At 47.3% G+C, this 14589-nt stretch overlaps 1 protein-coding gene across 12 annotated transcripts in view; it reads left to right on the top strand.

Moving 5' to 3' along the window:
- Positions 1-993: 993 nt before the first annotated feature.
- The window catches only part of Mapk8ip3 (mitogen-activated protein kinase 8 interacting protein 3), a 47981-nt gene continuing 34385 nt past the window's right edge, over positions 994-14589 (top strand). For all 12 annotated transcript variants that reach the window (XM_004652166.2, XM_004652162.2, XM_004652161.2 and 9 more), the window contains exon 1: positions 994-1328. In XM_004652166.2, the coding sequence (XP_004652223.2) occupies positions 1011-1328 (318 nt within the window). In that variant the 5' untranslated portion in view covers positions 994-1010. The remainder of the gene's footprint in view (positions 1329-14589) is intronic.

The following is a 14589-nucleotide window of genomic DNA, read 5'->3' as shown; positions in this document are numbered from 1 at the left end:
GGGTGTGGTGGCGTACATCTTTTGGGAAAGAGATAGGATCACCATGAGTTCGAGTCCATCCTGAGACTACATAGTGAATTCTAAATTAGCCTGGGCTAGAGCGAAACCCTACCTTGTTAAAACCATTGAAAAAAAGGGGGAAAAAATCATCTCTGGACCGGAGTGGTGGCTTAGCGGTTAAGGCACTTGCCTGCAAAGCCTAAGAACCCAGGATCGATTCCCCAGAACCCAAGTAAGCCAGCTGCATAAGGTGGCACATGCGTCTGGAGTTCGTTTGCAATAGCTAGAGACCCTGGCGCACCCATTCTATCTACTCTCTCAAATATATCTTTATAAATCATCTTTGAGCTGGTGAAGGCGACTTAGTGGTTAGGGAGTTTGCCTGCGAAGTCTAAGGACCCAGGCTCGATTCCCCAGGACCCACGTAAGCCAGACGCAGAAGGTGGCGCACGCATCTGGAGTTTGTTTGCAACTGCTGGAGGCCCTGGAGCGCCCATTCTCTCTGAGTGTCTCAAATAAATAAAAATCGTCCGAGAGCCTGAAATCAAAGTTCTAGGTTCTTGGTGTCCGCAGCGACACCCCCTGGGCCGGCTGCTCAGCCAGCCGCGAGTTAGGAACGTCGAGGCTGCGGCCACGCGGAGCGGAGCTGGGCGCGCCCGTGGCGGGCGCCGCGTGAACCCCTGGGCTACCTGAGTAGACGACACGGGGTGGGGAAGAGACGACAGCGAGGGAGCTGGGGTGGCGCGGAGCCCAGCAGCCGTACAAAACCGTCCCAAATCCCCGGGCGGCGAGGCCGGAAGCGCCGTCGCCCCGCTTCCGGTGACGTCTCTGCGTGCGGGGCGGGGCTAGGCGCGCAGCACTTCCGGCGAGCGGGTGACGGGCGCGGCCCGGGCGGCGACGGCGGCGGCGGCGGCGGGGCCTGAGGCGGGCAGGGCGGCCCTGAGGCGACAGCGGCCTGCGGAGTCCCCGGGAGGACGGGCGGGCGGGCCGCGCTGGCGGCCGCGGCCGCGATGATGGAGATCCAGATGGACGAGGGCGGCGGCGTGGTGGTGTACCAGGACGACTACTGCTCGGGCTCGGTGATGTCGGAGCGCGTGTCGGGCCTGGCGGGCTCCATCTACCGCGAGTTCGAGCGCCTCATCCACTGCTACGACGAGGAGGTGGTCAAGGAGCTCATGCCGCTCGTGGTGAACGTGCTGGAGAACCTGGACTCGGTGCTGAGCGAGAACCAGGAGCACGAGGTGGAGCTGGAGCTGCTGCGCGAGGACAACGAGCAGCTGCTCACGCAGTACGAGCGCGAGAAGGCGCTGCGCAAGCAGGCCGAGGAGGTGCGTGGGCCCCGCCGGCGGCCGCCCCTCCGCGGGTCCCCGGGCCGCGGCCTGTGCGGAGTTCGGGGGCCGCGCGCTCCCCCATCCCTGCTAGCCGGTGACCTTGGCCGCCGCTTCCCGCTCTGCGATGCTCACTTCCCCGCTGCCCTCCTTTGAGCTAGTTGCCTAGATGATCTCGAAGCCCAGAAATTCTGCTATTCTGGGAGTAGGCGATGCTCTTCCCGTTGATGATAGTAGGAAGGTATCTTCGCAAATGCGGGTTTTAAGCTCGGTTTCCGTGGAGTTGCTTGTTGAAGTTATAAACTAATTTGGTACATTGGCTTCTTCTCAAACTAGAGTGGTCTGTGCCCAGGGTGGGCTAAAAGCGTGTTTGTCTTGAATCACTTCTACGGATTCGGGTTTGCTTTACTTGTCACTCTCGTGTATGTTGTTGAGACGCCGTTGTCTATCCATTGAGATGCTCAAGTGCCACAGACTGGCTTCTTCAGGCTCCCACCATAAGGTTGCAAGCATTCCTGGAACTTGAGAGCTCAGGGTGACCTCAGACATTTTACTGAAGAAGGGACTGGCCCCAGGTGTTGGAGGGGCTGGACCAAGGTCACACAGCCCCCCCCCCCTTACACACACATACATACAAAGGGACAGGCCAGGATGTAGATTTGGTCTGAGCTCTTCCTTGGGTATCATTGCTTCATGGTGGTGTCACAGAGCCACTCCCCAGAAGTCTGGAGTGTAAGGTACCCCCCTGACCCAGCTGTGGAGTAGTGACTTGTACCAGACACCACCCTCCATTGTTGTGAACTTTCCAGGGCCTTTTGATGTCTTACAGAGGATGTGAGAGGGTTTCTCTCTTTGGTTCTGTTTCTGTGGTCAAGATGAGGAAGAATCAAAAGGAGAAAATGAAGATACAGATGAACAGCCTTAAGGCTTGGTTGTAACGTTGTAGCTGTGCCTGGAATAGGCACCCTGCTCTGTGCCTCCCACTTACAGGGGACTGAGGGGTGTGTGTGTGTGTTTGGGGAGGGGGGATTGCAGAGTGCAGTGATGCCAAAACCCATCATTGCCCCAGCTATTTAGAGAATTTGTACCAAGAACTCTGAGCAGACTAAGCAGCAAACAGATGCCAGGCTGGTCAGGTAGAGGCTGTGGCTAGGCGCTTGTAGTGAGTGTGCCCTTGGAGAGACCTCAGGTGAGTTTAAAACTAAGGAGAGGGGCTAAATACTAAACAGCTGGCATTGTAACTCCTTTATGGAATCAAGTAGATGTTTATTTTCAATTTTGTGGCAGAGATGACCGGACTAGTGGCCAGCTTCTTTTTCTAGCAGGGACTTGTGATCAGATGTGTGCCATAGTCCAGGAGCTAGGCATCTCTGACTGCAGGCGTGGAGTGGTGCAGAGGAGCTGGGAGAGCTGTCAGTGGATGCTCTTGCAGGCGCTCTGCTCTTATTGGTCCGAGGTGGGTAACCTGAGCTGTCCCTAGCTGCCTGAGCAGACCAAATTTGCCAAGCAGACATCCCTGCCTTCTACTTCTTGCCCTTTAGTAACTGCAGCAAGAGATGTGTTCTGGTACCAGATGGCTGGTTCTCTGGGACTAGGGTCCTAGGGGAGAAGGACCTAGCTGTGAAGTGTTGCAAGTGTCAGCCTGGCCATCAGGCCTGTCCTCAGAGACCAGCCCCTCCCCTTCTCTCTCAGGGTCCATGGCTGGCTGTAAAGAGAGTGGCTTTCCAGAAATGGTGAATCAGTTCCACCTCAAGTGCCTTAGTGTCGTTGTTGACCGTTGGTTACCTGGAGAATTACGGCAAGGTGGATTTAGCAATTAGGGCAGAGCCCCCTCTGTGAGTCTTGGAGCAGCCTTGGATGACCAGGCTTGGCTTGTGGACTATGTGGTGGTTTTCGACTGGGCAGAAGTTTGTTGTTGGATTTTAAAGCTTAAAGCAGGATCTCATTCTATCCCACACTGACCTGGAACTCACTCTGTGTAACCCAGACTGGCCTTAAACTCACAACAGACCTACCTCAGCTTCCTGGGTGCTGGGATTAAAGGCATGTGCCACCATGCCTGGCTGATGTGGCATGTTTTAGTAGAAAGCTCTTTTAGTCCCTCTGTTCTTTCTGACTGGAAGAGAAGAGGATTGGAAAGAGGCAGGGCTGACTGTAGGGCTGAGAGGATCTGGCAACATCTCAGGGAGGCCTGAGCAGAGTGGCTGCACTTGCAGAGCCTTTTTTCTTGCAGTGACCAAGCACAGATCAGAGGAGGAAAAATAATGTTTGAGAGACAATGACTGTTAGTAGTCATGATTGCCTTAAAATCTTACCTCAGGGCCAGGCATGGTGGTGCATGTCTTTAATCCCAGCACTCAAGAAGTAGAGGTAGGAGGGTGGATGTGAGTTCAAGGCCACTCCGAGAGTACATAGTGAATTCCAAGTCAGCCTGGGCCAAAGTGAGACCCTACCTCAAACCACCCCCCCAAAAAAAAAATCTTACCCTAGGGCTGGAGAGATGGCTTAGCGGTTATGGTGCTTGCCTACAAAGCCTGAGGACCCATGTTTGATTCACTGGTACCCACATAAGCCAGATGCACAAAGTGGTACATGGGTCTGGAATTTGTTTGCAGGGGCTAGAGGCCCTGGCACTTTGTCCGCCCCCCCCCCCCCCGCTTTTTCTCTCCCTCTCTCTCAAATAAATGAATAAATAAAATTTGAAAAAAAAAATCTTACCCTAAAAGAATCTGCTAGAAGCATCCTTTAGCTCATCTCAAGCAACTCTGGCAGGTTCTTGGCCACAAATGTGGATTTAGTCATTTGCTGATAATATGGCATTCGATGCTACACAAAGAAAGTATCCAAACAGACTAGACTTTGATCCAAGACTTATTTTCTCCTAGTTAAACAAAGATAATCATTCATAGAAGAACATTGGGGTAGGATTAAGCTGGGGGGAGGATGCCCAAACATAAATAAATATAACTGCATAGCTGATTAATATCTTGAATCAGAATCCTTGCTTTTGTTCTCCTATTGAAAATAATCAGTACGCCATTGCTTGAACCAAGAATGCAATTTCTTGACCACATTAAGAGCAGTTTATTTCCCAAGGTATTAAGGGTCAAATCCAAGGCCTCCCTCATGCTAGATAACCACTCTACTGCTCAGCTACACCCCAGCCCCTAGGAACAGTTTTTTTTTGTTGTTGTTGTTCATTTTTATTTATTTATTTGAGAATGACAGAGAGAGAGAGAGAAAGGGGCAGATAGAGAGAGAATGGGCATGCCAGGGCCTCCAGCCACTGCAAACAAACTCCAGATGCGTGTGCTCCCTTGTGTGCATCTGGCTAACGTGGGTCCTGGGGAATCGAGCCTTGAACTGGAGTCCTTAGGCTTCACAGGCAAGTGCTTAACTGCTAAGCCATCTCTCCAGCCCATGGAGCGGTTTTTTTTTTCTTAAAATATTTTTTGTTCATTTTTTATTTATTTATTTGAGAGTGACAGACACAGGGAGAAAGACAGATAGAGGGAGAGAGAGAGAATGGGCGCGCCAGGGCCTCCAGCCACTGCAAACGAACTCCAGACGTGTGTGCCCCCTGTGCATCTGGCTAACGTGGGACCTGGGGAACCGAGCCTCGAACCGGGGTCCTTAGGCTTCACAGGAAAGCGCTTAACCGCTAAGCCATCTCTCCAGCCCCTAATGAGCAGTTTTAAACATTGATTTTTCTGGATGAAACTGTTAAGATGGTGGTCCAGTATAGTATTACTAGAGTTACTAAGAAGAAAATAATCAATATCCCCCACCCCCACAGTGCTAGGGTTGGAACTTAGGGCTTCATGCATGCTAGGCAAGTGCTCTACCCTCTGGGCCACTGTGGCAGCAGAGAGATAGCAGAGCTGAGTACCAGAAAAAGTAATTTCCTGCCCAGCGTGGTGGCGCACGCCTTTAATCCCAGCACTCAGGAGGCCAAGAAGGTAGAAGGATCACCATGAGTTTGAGGCCACCCTGAGACTACATAGTGAATCCCAGGTCAGCCTGGACTAGACTAAAATGCTACCTCAAACAAAGCAAAACAAAAAAAGTAGTTTCCTCCAAAAATCCAGGTTTCAAAAGTAATTTGTTTTTAAAAAACTTTGTTTGAAATAATATGCAAACTTTGTACTGGAGGGGCTGGAGAAATGACTCAGTGTTTAAAGATTCTTGCTTGCAACGCCTGATAGCCCAGGGTTTGATTCCCCAGTACCCATGTAAAGCCAGATACACAAAGCAGCGCACGCATCTGAAGTTCATTTGCAGTGGCAGGAGGCCCTGGTGTGTCCATACTACTCCTTTCTGTCTGCCTTCTCTCCACCCCCTTCTCGAACAAATAATTTAAAAAAAAATGGGCTGGAGCAATGACTCTGATTAAAGGTTCTTGTTTGCAAAGCCTAACAGCTAGGTATGATTCTCCAGTACCTGTATAAAGGCACATGCACAAAGTGGCACATGCACCTGGAGTTTATTTGCCTTAGCAGGAGGCCCTGCCATGCCCATTCAGACTCTCTCTGTTCCCCTTTGTCTCCCTCTCTACTTGCAACTAAATATTAAATAACCTGAAATTGTAGGCAAAAATAATATTCCTCACCCAAGTCCCAAACTTCTCTCACACTCTGCTAAGGCCTCCCTTAGGAGTCCTGCAATTCTTGCAAGTCTCCATGTATTTGGAACAATTCCTCATTTGTGACCTTAATACATGACAGCTCAGGTCTGTCATCCTGCAGGCTGTACCCTGCTCTGGCCTTCGGTTGATCTGGGGTCCACACTTACCTTCTGCAGGAAAAAGCTGGGGCTGTTGAGGCTCTGACATCCTTATCTTGTGAAAGATGGGTGTCTGGAAGGGGCACATGACCCAGATGACTTAGTATGGGAAGAGGTCTGTTCTTCACTCTGTGCTGTCCCTTTCCCCCAAGTGCTGGTCATTGCCCAGCTCCAGCACGTCCTGTCCGGCTGACTCTGAGCATCTGACAGTGCAGTGGAGAAGCAGGAATGCTTCCCATTACACACCTTCTGTCCCTGTGGGGATCACTCTCTCTGGCTTGTTCTGCCCAGAGCTGCACCCTGAAGAGATGCTAGTGCTATGCCATGAGAAGGAAAGCTGACTTTATCCCTCTGTGCACTTCCCTCCACACTGAGGTCCAAGAAGTGGCTTTGGAGCAAGCCATTTTGTCCAGGAAACTTATGTCGATGGGCATACTCTGTTTTGTGCTGTCCAGTTCATTAGCCACTGGCTACAGGACCCTTGAGCATTTCCTGTGTGGCTCATGGACTGAAGAAATGGAATTTTACTGGTTTTCCCTTTTGGTGCGGGGGATGGGACCCAGGGCCTCACTCATGCTAGGCAAGTCTCTGCCACTAAGCCACACCCTCAGCCTATTTTTTTCCCTTTCCTTTTGAGTTGAAATAGCCACATGTGTCCTGGACAATCTTAGTAGACTGTGTCTGTGAGCAGTCTGGCTGAGTCCGCCTTCATATAAGAGCAGATGACAAATATTAACTTGGGACAAGGAAGGTGCTTAAAAAGTAGGTTTGTGGGCTGGAGAGATGGCGTAGCGGTTAAGCGCTTGCCTGTGAAGCCTAAGGACCCCGGTTCAAGGCGTGGTTCCCCAGGTCCCACGTTAGCCAGATGCATCTGGAGTTCGTTTGCAGAGGCTGGAGGCCCTGGCGCACCCATTCTCTCTCTCCCTCTATCTGTCTTTCTCTCTGTGTCTGTTGCTCTCAAATAAATAAATTTAAAAAAAATTTTTTTTAAAAAGTAGGTTTGTATTTTTCCGTGAACAGTTTCTAGAAAGAGAGATCTCCCCAAATCCATGATAAAGGAGACCAGGAGGAAGAAATACTGTGGAAAAGTGCCAGCTCTTTAGGAAACAGCTAGGAGGTGATAAATTCTCCCAGGGCCTGGAAGAGGGCCTCTGGGAAATCCCTAACCTGGAAATTGACTGCTGATTAAACACGGGATTTCTGGCTCACTGTCTTTTAGTCTTTTTTTGTGAGGAGGGGTTAACAATCTTATTGAGGTGCCATTGGCACATACTGACTGCACATGCTTAGTGTCCAGTATGATGAGTTTCAACACTCATATAAGTTTGTGATTAAAAAGAAAAAAATTAAACTGGTCATCGTGGTACACACCTTTAATCCCAGCAGTCAGTAGGCAGAGGTGGGAGGATTGCCGTGAGTTTGAGGCCAGACTGGGACTACAGAGTGAGTTCCAGTTCAGCCTGGGCTAGAATGAAACCTTACCTTGAAAAGTCCAAACAAAAATTTTGTTTATTTATTTATGAGAGAGAGTAGCAGTATGGGCGCACCAGGGCCTCCTGCTGCTATAAACTCCAGGCGCATGCACCACTTTGTGTCTAACTTGTGTGGGTACTGGGAAATCATTGAACCAGGGCTGTCAAGCTTTGCAAGCAAGCTCCTTTAACCCCTGAGCCATCTACCCAACCCCCTTCTGTGATTTTTCTTTGTTTTGTTTTTGTTTTTCAAGGTAGGGTCTCACTCTGGCTCAGGCTGACCAGGAATTCACGCTGTAGTCTCAGGGTGGCCTTGAACTCACAATGATCCTACCTCTGCCTTCTAAGTGCTGGGATTCCACCATGCCCGGCTTCTTTTGTGATTTTTTTTTTTCCTTTGACTTTCTCTGATTCCTCATCCACAGGTGACTGCTTAAGTCTTTCTACTACTGTGGGTTAATCTGCATTTTCTAGAACTTTATGTCAATGGAATTATGGAGCATATACTCCCTGTCTGGCTTCTTTCACTGAGCTTAGTGGTTTAAGGCTCATCCCAGTGGTTGCATTTGTTTCCTTGCCTGTGTCTCCTTCATGGCTGTGCAGTATCTCATCGTGTGGCTCTTTGACCACCTGCCTGTGAGTGGAATGGGGGACCTGGCTGTTACATGTATCAGCTGCTCCCTTGTGGAATCTTGACTGCAGGAGCAGGCTTCCTCATGCTGTCAGCTACACTGTTAACAAGAGCAGGACTCTGGAGTAAGCCAGAAAACCCAAGAGGCCAGAGGCCATTTCTGACCTGATGCAGGAGCAGCCTGTCCTAAGAGTGCTTCCCACTTGGTGGAGGAAGTGTCACCTCAGGAAGCGAGTGGTTATTCAGACATCTGGAGCCGATGTGGCCTTTTACCACTCTTTCAACACCTGTTGTGGACAGAACATTGGATTACATGACAGGCCTCACTCAAGGACATCCTTCCGCTTTGGTGGTGGTCTGAGACAAGGATCTGGAAGTGACAGGTTCACAGCAGTGCCTGTTATGAAAGGGTTGGGGGTGCCCCTTCTTCCCAGGCTGCTTAGGTTTCCTTTAGTTTTTTGAGTATCTCTCTTTGCATTCTCTAGTTGTTTGCAGGTCCTGTTCTCTGACCTTCCCCTGTCTTCTCCTTGCTCCTTGGCAAGTACCCAGAAAAGCACACATTCGCACAGGTGTGGGCTGAGCTGTGGCTCTGCCTGGCTCCCATTTAGAAGGCTCTTTTCTTGAGATCAAGAGCCCCTGATGACTGAGGCTTCCGTCCCAGCATCTTCCTGCTAGGTCAACAGGACAGGGGTGAAGCTGGATTGCCTCAGGAAGCTTAAAAAACCAGTGCAGACTCAGAAGGATAAAGTCGACTTGAAAAGATTTTTACCCCCTCAGGGTGGATTTTCCAAGATGAGACATTTAAATTATGTTTTGTCTTCATTTTTCTTCTCTTTTTTTTTCGGGGGGGGGGGGTCGTAGAAGGTGGGGGTAAGAGGATAAGTTTGAGAGAGTCTTTCTTTTTTCAAGTATTTTATTTTTATTCATTTATTAGAGAGAGCTGATGGACACACCAGGGCCTCCAGCCACTGCAGAGGAACTCCAGACTAAAGTGCCACCTTGTGCAAATAGCAGACGTGGGTACTAGGGAATCGAGCCTCAGTCCTTAGACTTGGCAAATGCGTTTACTGCTAAGCCATTGAGAGAGTCTTTTTCTGTAGCCCAGACTGGCTTTGTACTCAGAGCACTCTTGCCTCACTCAGATACAAGCCATGATGCTTGACTTAAATTTCTTTTTTAATGTATATGTTGGGGGGGGTCCCTCATGCCAGATGTTTGGCACCACTTTCTGAGTCCATCTCTACTTGGGTGGCCTAGGAATTGAACCATGAGTTCAGTGGCTTTGCAAGCAAGTGCCATTAACTGCTGAGCCATCTTCCAAGCTCCACACTTGGCTTATTGGTACTGTCTTGAGACAGGTCTCATATAGCCCAGGCTAGCCTTAAACCCTGTTCTCCCTTCCTTTATCTCCTGTTGCAGTCAGCTTTAGGTTTTAAACCAGGCACAATTATGGAGGAAGGGGTTTATTGAAGCTTACAGATAGAGGGGAAGTTTTATAATGGCAGAAGAAGATGTCCCCCTTTCACGGCTCCATGTTGAGACAGAAAAGCAACCACCACCAGCACAAGCAAGTACACTGCAGGAACCCCAGGCCCAACTCAGGCACTTGATATATCTTAGGCTGGAATTTAGATCGCCCCTAGAAACACTTCTTCCAGCCAAGTTACAAGGTTGAATAAAACTCCCAAATCTATTGGGGGACATCCATTTAAACCATCACATTTTGTCTCTGTCATCCAATAGAGTTATAACCATCTATAATGTAAATTATAAGTAGTCCAACTTGAAATGTCCCCATAGTCAAAAGACTAAAGTCCCAAGTGTAATCTGAGATTTAAGATTGTCTTTTAGCTATGAGTCTTGTAAAAATCAAGTTACATACTTTTAAAAAAATATATTTATTTATTTGAAAGTGAGAGAGAGAATGGGTGCACCAGGGCCTCTAGCCACTGCAAACGAACTCCAGATGCATGCGCCACCTTGTACATCTGGCTTACATGGGTCCTAGGGAATTGAGTCTAGGTCCTTTGGTTTGCAGGCACGCTCCTTAACCACTAAGCCATCTCCCCAGCCCGTTACATACTTTTAACATAAAGGCACAGAGTTAACATTTTTTAACTGGTGTAAGGCATAATAAAGAGTCTAGAACAAAGCAAAATCAATAACCATTAAGCAAACATCAGACATCTGTAGTTTAAGTCCGATATCACAACCAGTGACCATTGAGGAATCTTTGGAATCTTTAATTCCGCCCCTCCGGCTGGGCCAGATAGCCAGGGAACAGTTTTATCCCAAACCAACACCACTCTATGGTTACCCTTGTGCAGTCCTGGTATATTAAAACATCTGTGGGTCTCTGTAAACCACAGTCCATCTTTTAATGGCTTTACCAGCCTCTCAGGTCATTATGCCCCATCTCCTTGTCATGTCTCAGCAGCAGCTTTGGGAACACGTATGTACTTTGTGACCCACTCCATCTACTTTTTGTTTCCAAAACCATTGCTAGGTGTGTAGGACCCAGCCATATTTTTATCTAGGTGTGAAATAAAACATGAGCTTGAAAAGCTGGTCCCTTTTTTCAGTTATCTTCCTTTAAAAGAGTCTGTATTCCTATCATTTAGTTTTTTTTTTTTTATTGTTTCAAGGTAAAGCAGTTGGCCTTCTTCCTTCCATGTGTTAATGTATTTGGCAATAGCAGCTTCAGCAGCCAGTTTCAGTGTCTGTAATTTTAAACTTGAGTTTTTTTTTAACTTTAAATCTTAAATTTCTCAGGTTCATTGTCTTTAGCCAAGTACATCAGTCAGTTCTAAATTTAACCTTGATCAAACTTTCTGAGCATATTTCTGAGAACATAGCCAGTCCTTATGCCAGTAGCCCAGTTCCAACAGAGTCTTCTGTAGTCTTTCCTTTCCCTTAGAAAGTTCATAAGCTGCTGGGCATGGTAGTGCATACCTTTAATCCCAGCACTTGGGAGGCAGAGGTAGGAGGATTACCATGAGTTTGAGGCCACCCTGAGACTAGAGTCAATTCCAGGTCAGCCTGGGCTGGAGTGAGACCCTACCTCAAAAAACCAAAGAAAAAAAGAAAGTTCATAAGCCAAGCCTCCAAATACAATGTTCTCTGTACTTACCATGTTTTAACTTTCATCAGAATAGTCCATAGTACTTGGCTTACCACTCCAGAAGTTGTTTTCAGGTGTAAGCACCAAGTTTTCCAGTCCTCTAGCACACAAGTTTTAAAAAACCAAAATCCACATGGTCAGATTCATCTCAGCAATACCCACTTCTGGTACTAATTCTGTCTCAGTCAGTTTAGTTTCAGGTTGTTGGGATGAACTTTTAAACCAGGCACAGTTATGAAGGAAATTATTGAAGTTTGCAGATAGAGGGGAAGATCCATAATGGCAGAATAACGTGGCCCCCTTTCATAGGTCCATGCTGAGAGAAAACAACCTCCACCAGCACAGGGAGTGCACCACAGGAACCCCAAACTACACTCAGGCAGTTTGCATGCTTTAGGCTGGAATTTAGATCCACCCCCAGTAACATCTCTTCCAGCCAAGTTACAAGCTTAAATAAAACTCCTGAATCTATTGGGGGACATCCATTCAGACCATCACACCTCCCAAGTGCTGGAATAAGAGGTATGTGCTTCCAGACCTGACTAGTTGTTGTTGTTGTTGTTGTTTTTCAAGGTAGGGTCTTGCTCTACCCAGGCTGACCTGGAATTCACTATGGAGTCTCAGGATGGCCTCAAACTCACTGCAATCCTCATATCTCTGCCTCCCAAGTGTTGGGATTAAAGGCATACACCACCATGCCTGGCTCAATTATTTTTATGTTTTTGATTACTAGTCTTAACAATCAGTATTCATTAAACCAGTTGTGGCATTTCAGGCAGACACTGGGTGGATCAGTTGTTCCCCTTAAAATAAATGTAAGGAACATTTGCTATACTCCTGAGCTATGGCCAGATCTTTGACCCATGGCTAATATTTGAATATTAAAATGTCCTGCCTTTGCCCATGTGGTACCCAGTTGGCCTTGGAGACAGTGTCTGTAATTCCAACACCTGCACCCCAGACCTGTGCTTCTGCATTTCAGACCTACCTATGTATTTACACAGTGGTGGGATGTGCAAAGTTGTCTCTAAAGAAACATCCGTGATTTGGGTTCTCTGCCCCAACCAATCCTGGGTAAATGCCACATGGTGATGGGTCCCATGGCCAGAACCTAGAAGTAATCATGGCATCTTGTCTGTGCTCAGAAACCCACGTTATCCCCCAGCTCTCTACCTCTCTGCCTGCCTAAGACAAAAAACTAAAACGTGCATTTTTCTTTTGGAAATTCACTACCTTTCTTCTTCCTCATCAATAATGCAAAGGAACAAGACCTTTGATTCCTTTTGGCATTCTCTTCTAACAAACCAGCCAGCTTAGATAAATTCCTATGGCTATGAGAGAGTGTTCAATGGAAAGTGTTAGTTACCTTGCCAGTAAGTCGTGCTTGGCTTGGGAAAGCTACAGAAGCCTCCTGAGTCCATTGTGAGAGTTTGCTTGGCCAGCGCTCTGCATTCTGGGAGTCCTGAATGCTACTTCCTTTGTCTTGATTTTACATTTGTCAGGAAAACTCAGCTTTACTTTTTACATGTGAAATGGAAAGGATGCTCTCATTCCATAGAATTCTAAGGAAAACTGACTTAGGTTACTTGATTTTTGGAAGAGTTTGTGCTGTCAAGTTATTTTAATAATGTTCCTCCTGAAATACACCAGAAAGCAAGTTCTACAAACAAAAGTGGATCTTTTATCTTATTTTATTTTCTAAGCAAGATCCCATTCTAGCCCAAGCTGTCCTTCAACTCTGTGATCCTCCTACCTCAGCCTAATTAAGACCAATAGATCTTGGAGAGATGGCTTAGTGGTTATGGTATTTATTTACAAAGCCAAAGGACCCAAGTTTGATTCCCCAGGACCCACATAAGCCAGATGTGGCCTAACATGCAGAAGTTCCATCCCCAGCACCACACAGAACGGCGCATAGTGGCCCAGGCCTGTAATCTTAACACGGGTATCAGTAGTTCAAGGTCATCAATAGGGAGTTGCATGCCAGCCTGAAGCTTCATAAAATCCTGTCTCAGAGAAAAAAAAAGAAAAAGTAAACAAGCTTGGCAGCAGTGGCTTTACATGCTTTTGTGTTGCCATGTAACATCTGAATTAAACTTGGTTGAATTAGATAGCAATTTCAAATAAGCTCCAAATTGTGGTGCACCTGACATGTACACACAGAAGTCTTTTAGCCTGGGGCTTCTGTAAGGTTTGGTTTTTTTACCTTGTAGTTTGGAAATCTTTTCACTGGACTGCCAAAGATGAAATGCAGGTGTTGTGATGAAGTATAGCTGGGAAAAGTTCCAGCAAGAGACACTGTCCCAGAGCACCCTGCTTGCCTGAAACCTTGGTGTGCAGCTCAGAGCTGGGACAGTGAGTAGTTCAAGACAGGAAAATAAGGGCTGGAGAGACGGCTTAATGGTTAAGACGCTTGCCTGTGAAGCCTAAGGACCCATGTTCTATTCTCCAGATCCAACATTAATCAGATGCAAGGTGAAGCAAGCACAAGGTTGCACATGCCTATTAGGTGGCACAAGCATCTGGAGTTGGATTTCAGTGCCTGAGGCCCTGGCACACCAGTTTTCTCTCTTCCTCCCTCCCTCTCTAAAAAATAAAAATGGAACTAAGATAAAAATGAGCCGGGCATGGTGGCGCACACCTTTAATCCCAGAACTCGGGAGGCAGAGATAGGAGGATCGCCATGGGTTCAAGGCCACCCTGAGAATACATAGTGAATTCCAGGTCAACTTGGGCTACCTGAGACCCTGCCTCAGGGAAAAAAAAAAAGTTTAAGTGCTAGGCATGACACCACACATCAGTAAACCCAGCACCCAGGAGACTCATAAATTCAAGACCAGCCTGTGCTGCAAAGTGGGATCTTGTCTTTAAAAAAAAAAAAAAAAAAAAAAAAGGAAACACATACAAACTTGGATGTGTCACGAGTTTTAACAGACTCTAAATGGTAGGATTATGGATTTTTAAAAACTGTTCATTTGAGGGACTAGGAAAATGGCTCAACAGTTAAAGCCTGCTGGTCTAGGTTCAATTCCTAAGCCACCTATGTAAGCATAAGGGTCTGGTATTGATGTGCAACAGCCCAAGGCCCGCGGTGTACTCATACTCGCACACAAAGAAATACATGTATTCACCTTTTAACACTTCATCTGGTCTTTCCAATTTGCTTTTTAAATAGTAGAAATTAACATTATGCAGTTTAAAAATTTTTGGTCTGAGGTAATAGCTCAACAGCAGAGCACATGCTTAATTTTTAAG

The sequence above is a fragment of the Jaculus jaculus genome, chromosome 11, assembly GCF_020740685.1.
Source record: "Jaculus jaculus isolate mJacJac1 chromosome 11, mJacJac1.mat.Y.cur, whole genome shotgun sequence".
In the NCBI taxonomy this organism is placed as follows: domain Eukaryota; kingdom Metazoa; phylum Chordata; class Mammalia; order Rodentia; family Dipodidae; genus Jaculus; species Jaculus jaculus.
Note: the sequence above shows the minus strand (reverse complement) of the source record. Positions and strands in the feature narration are given on the sequence as shown.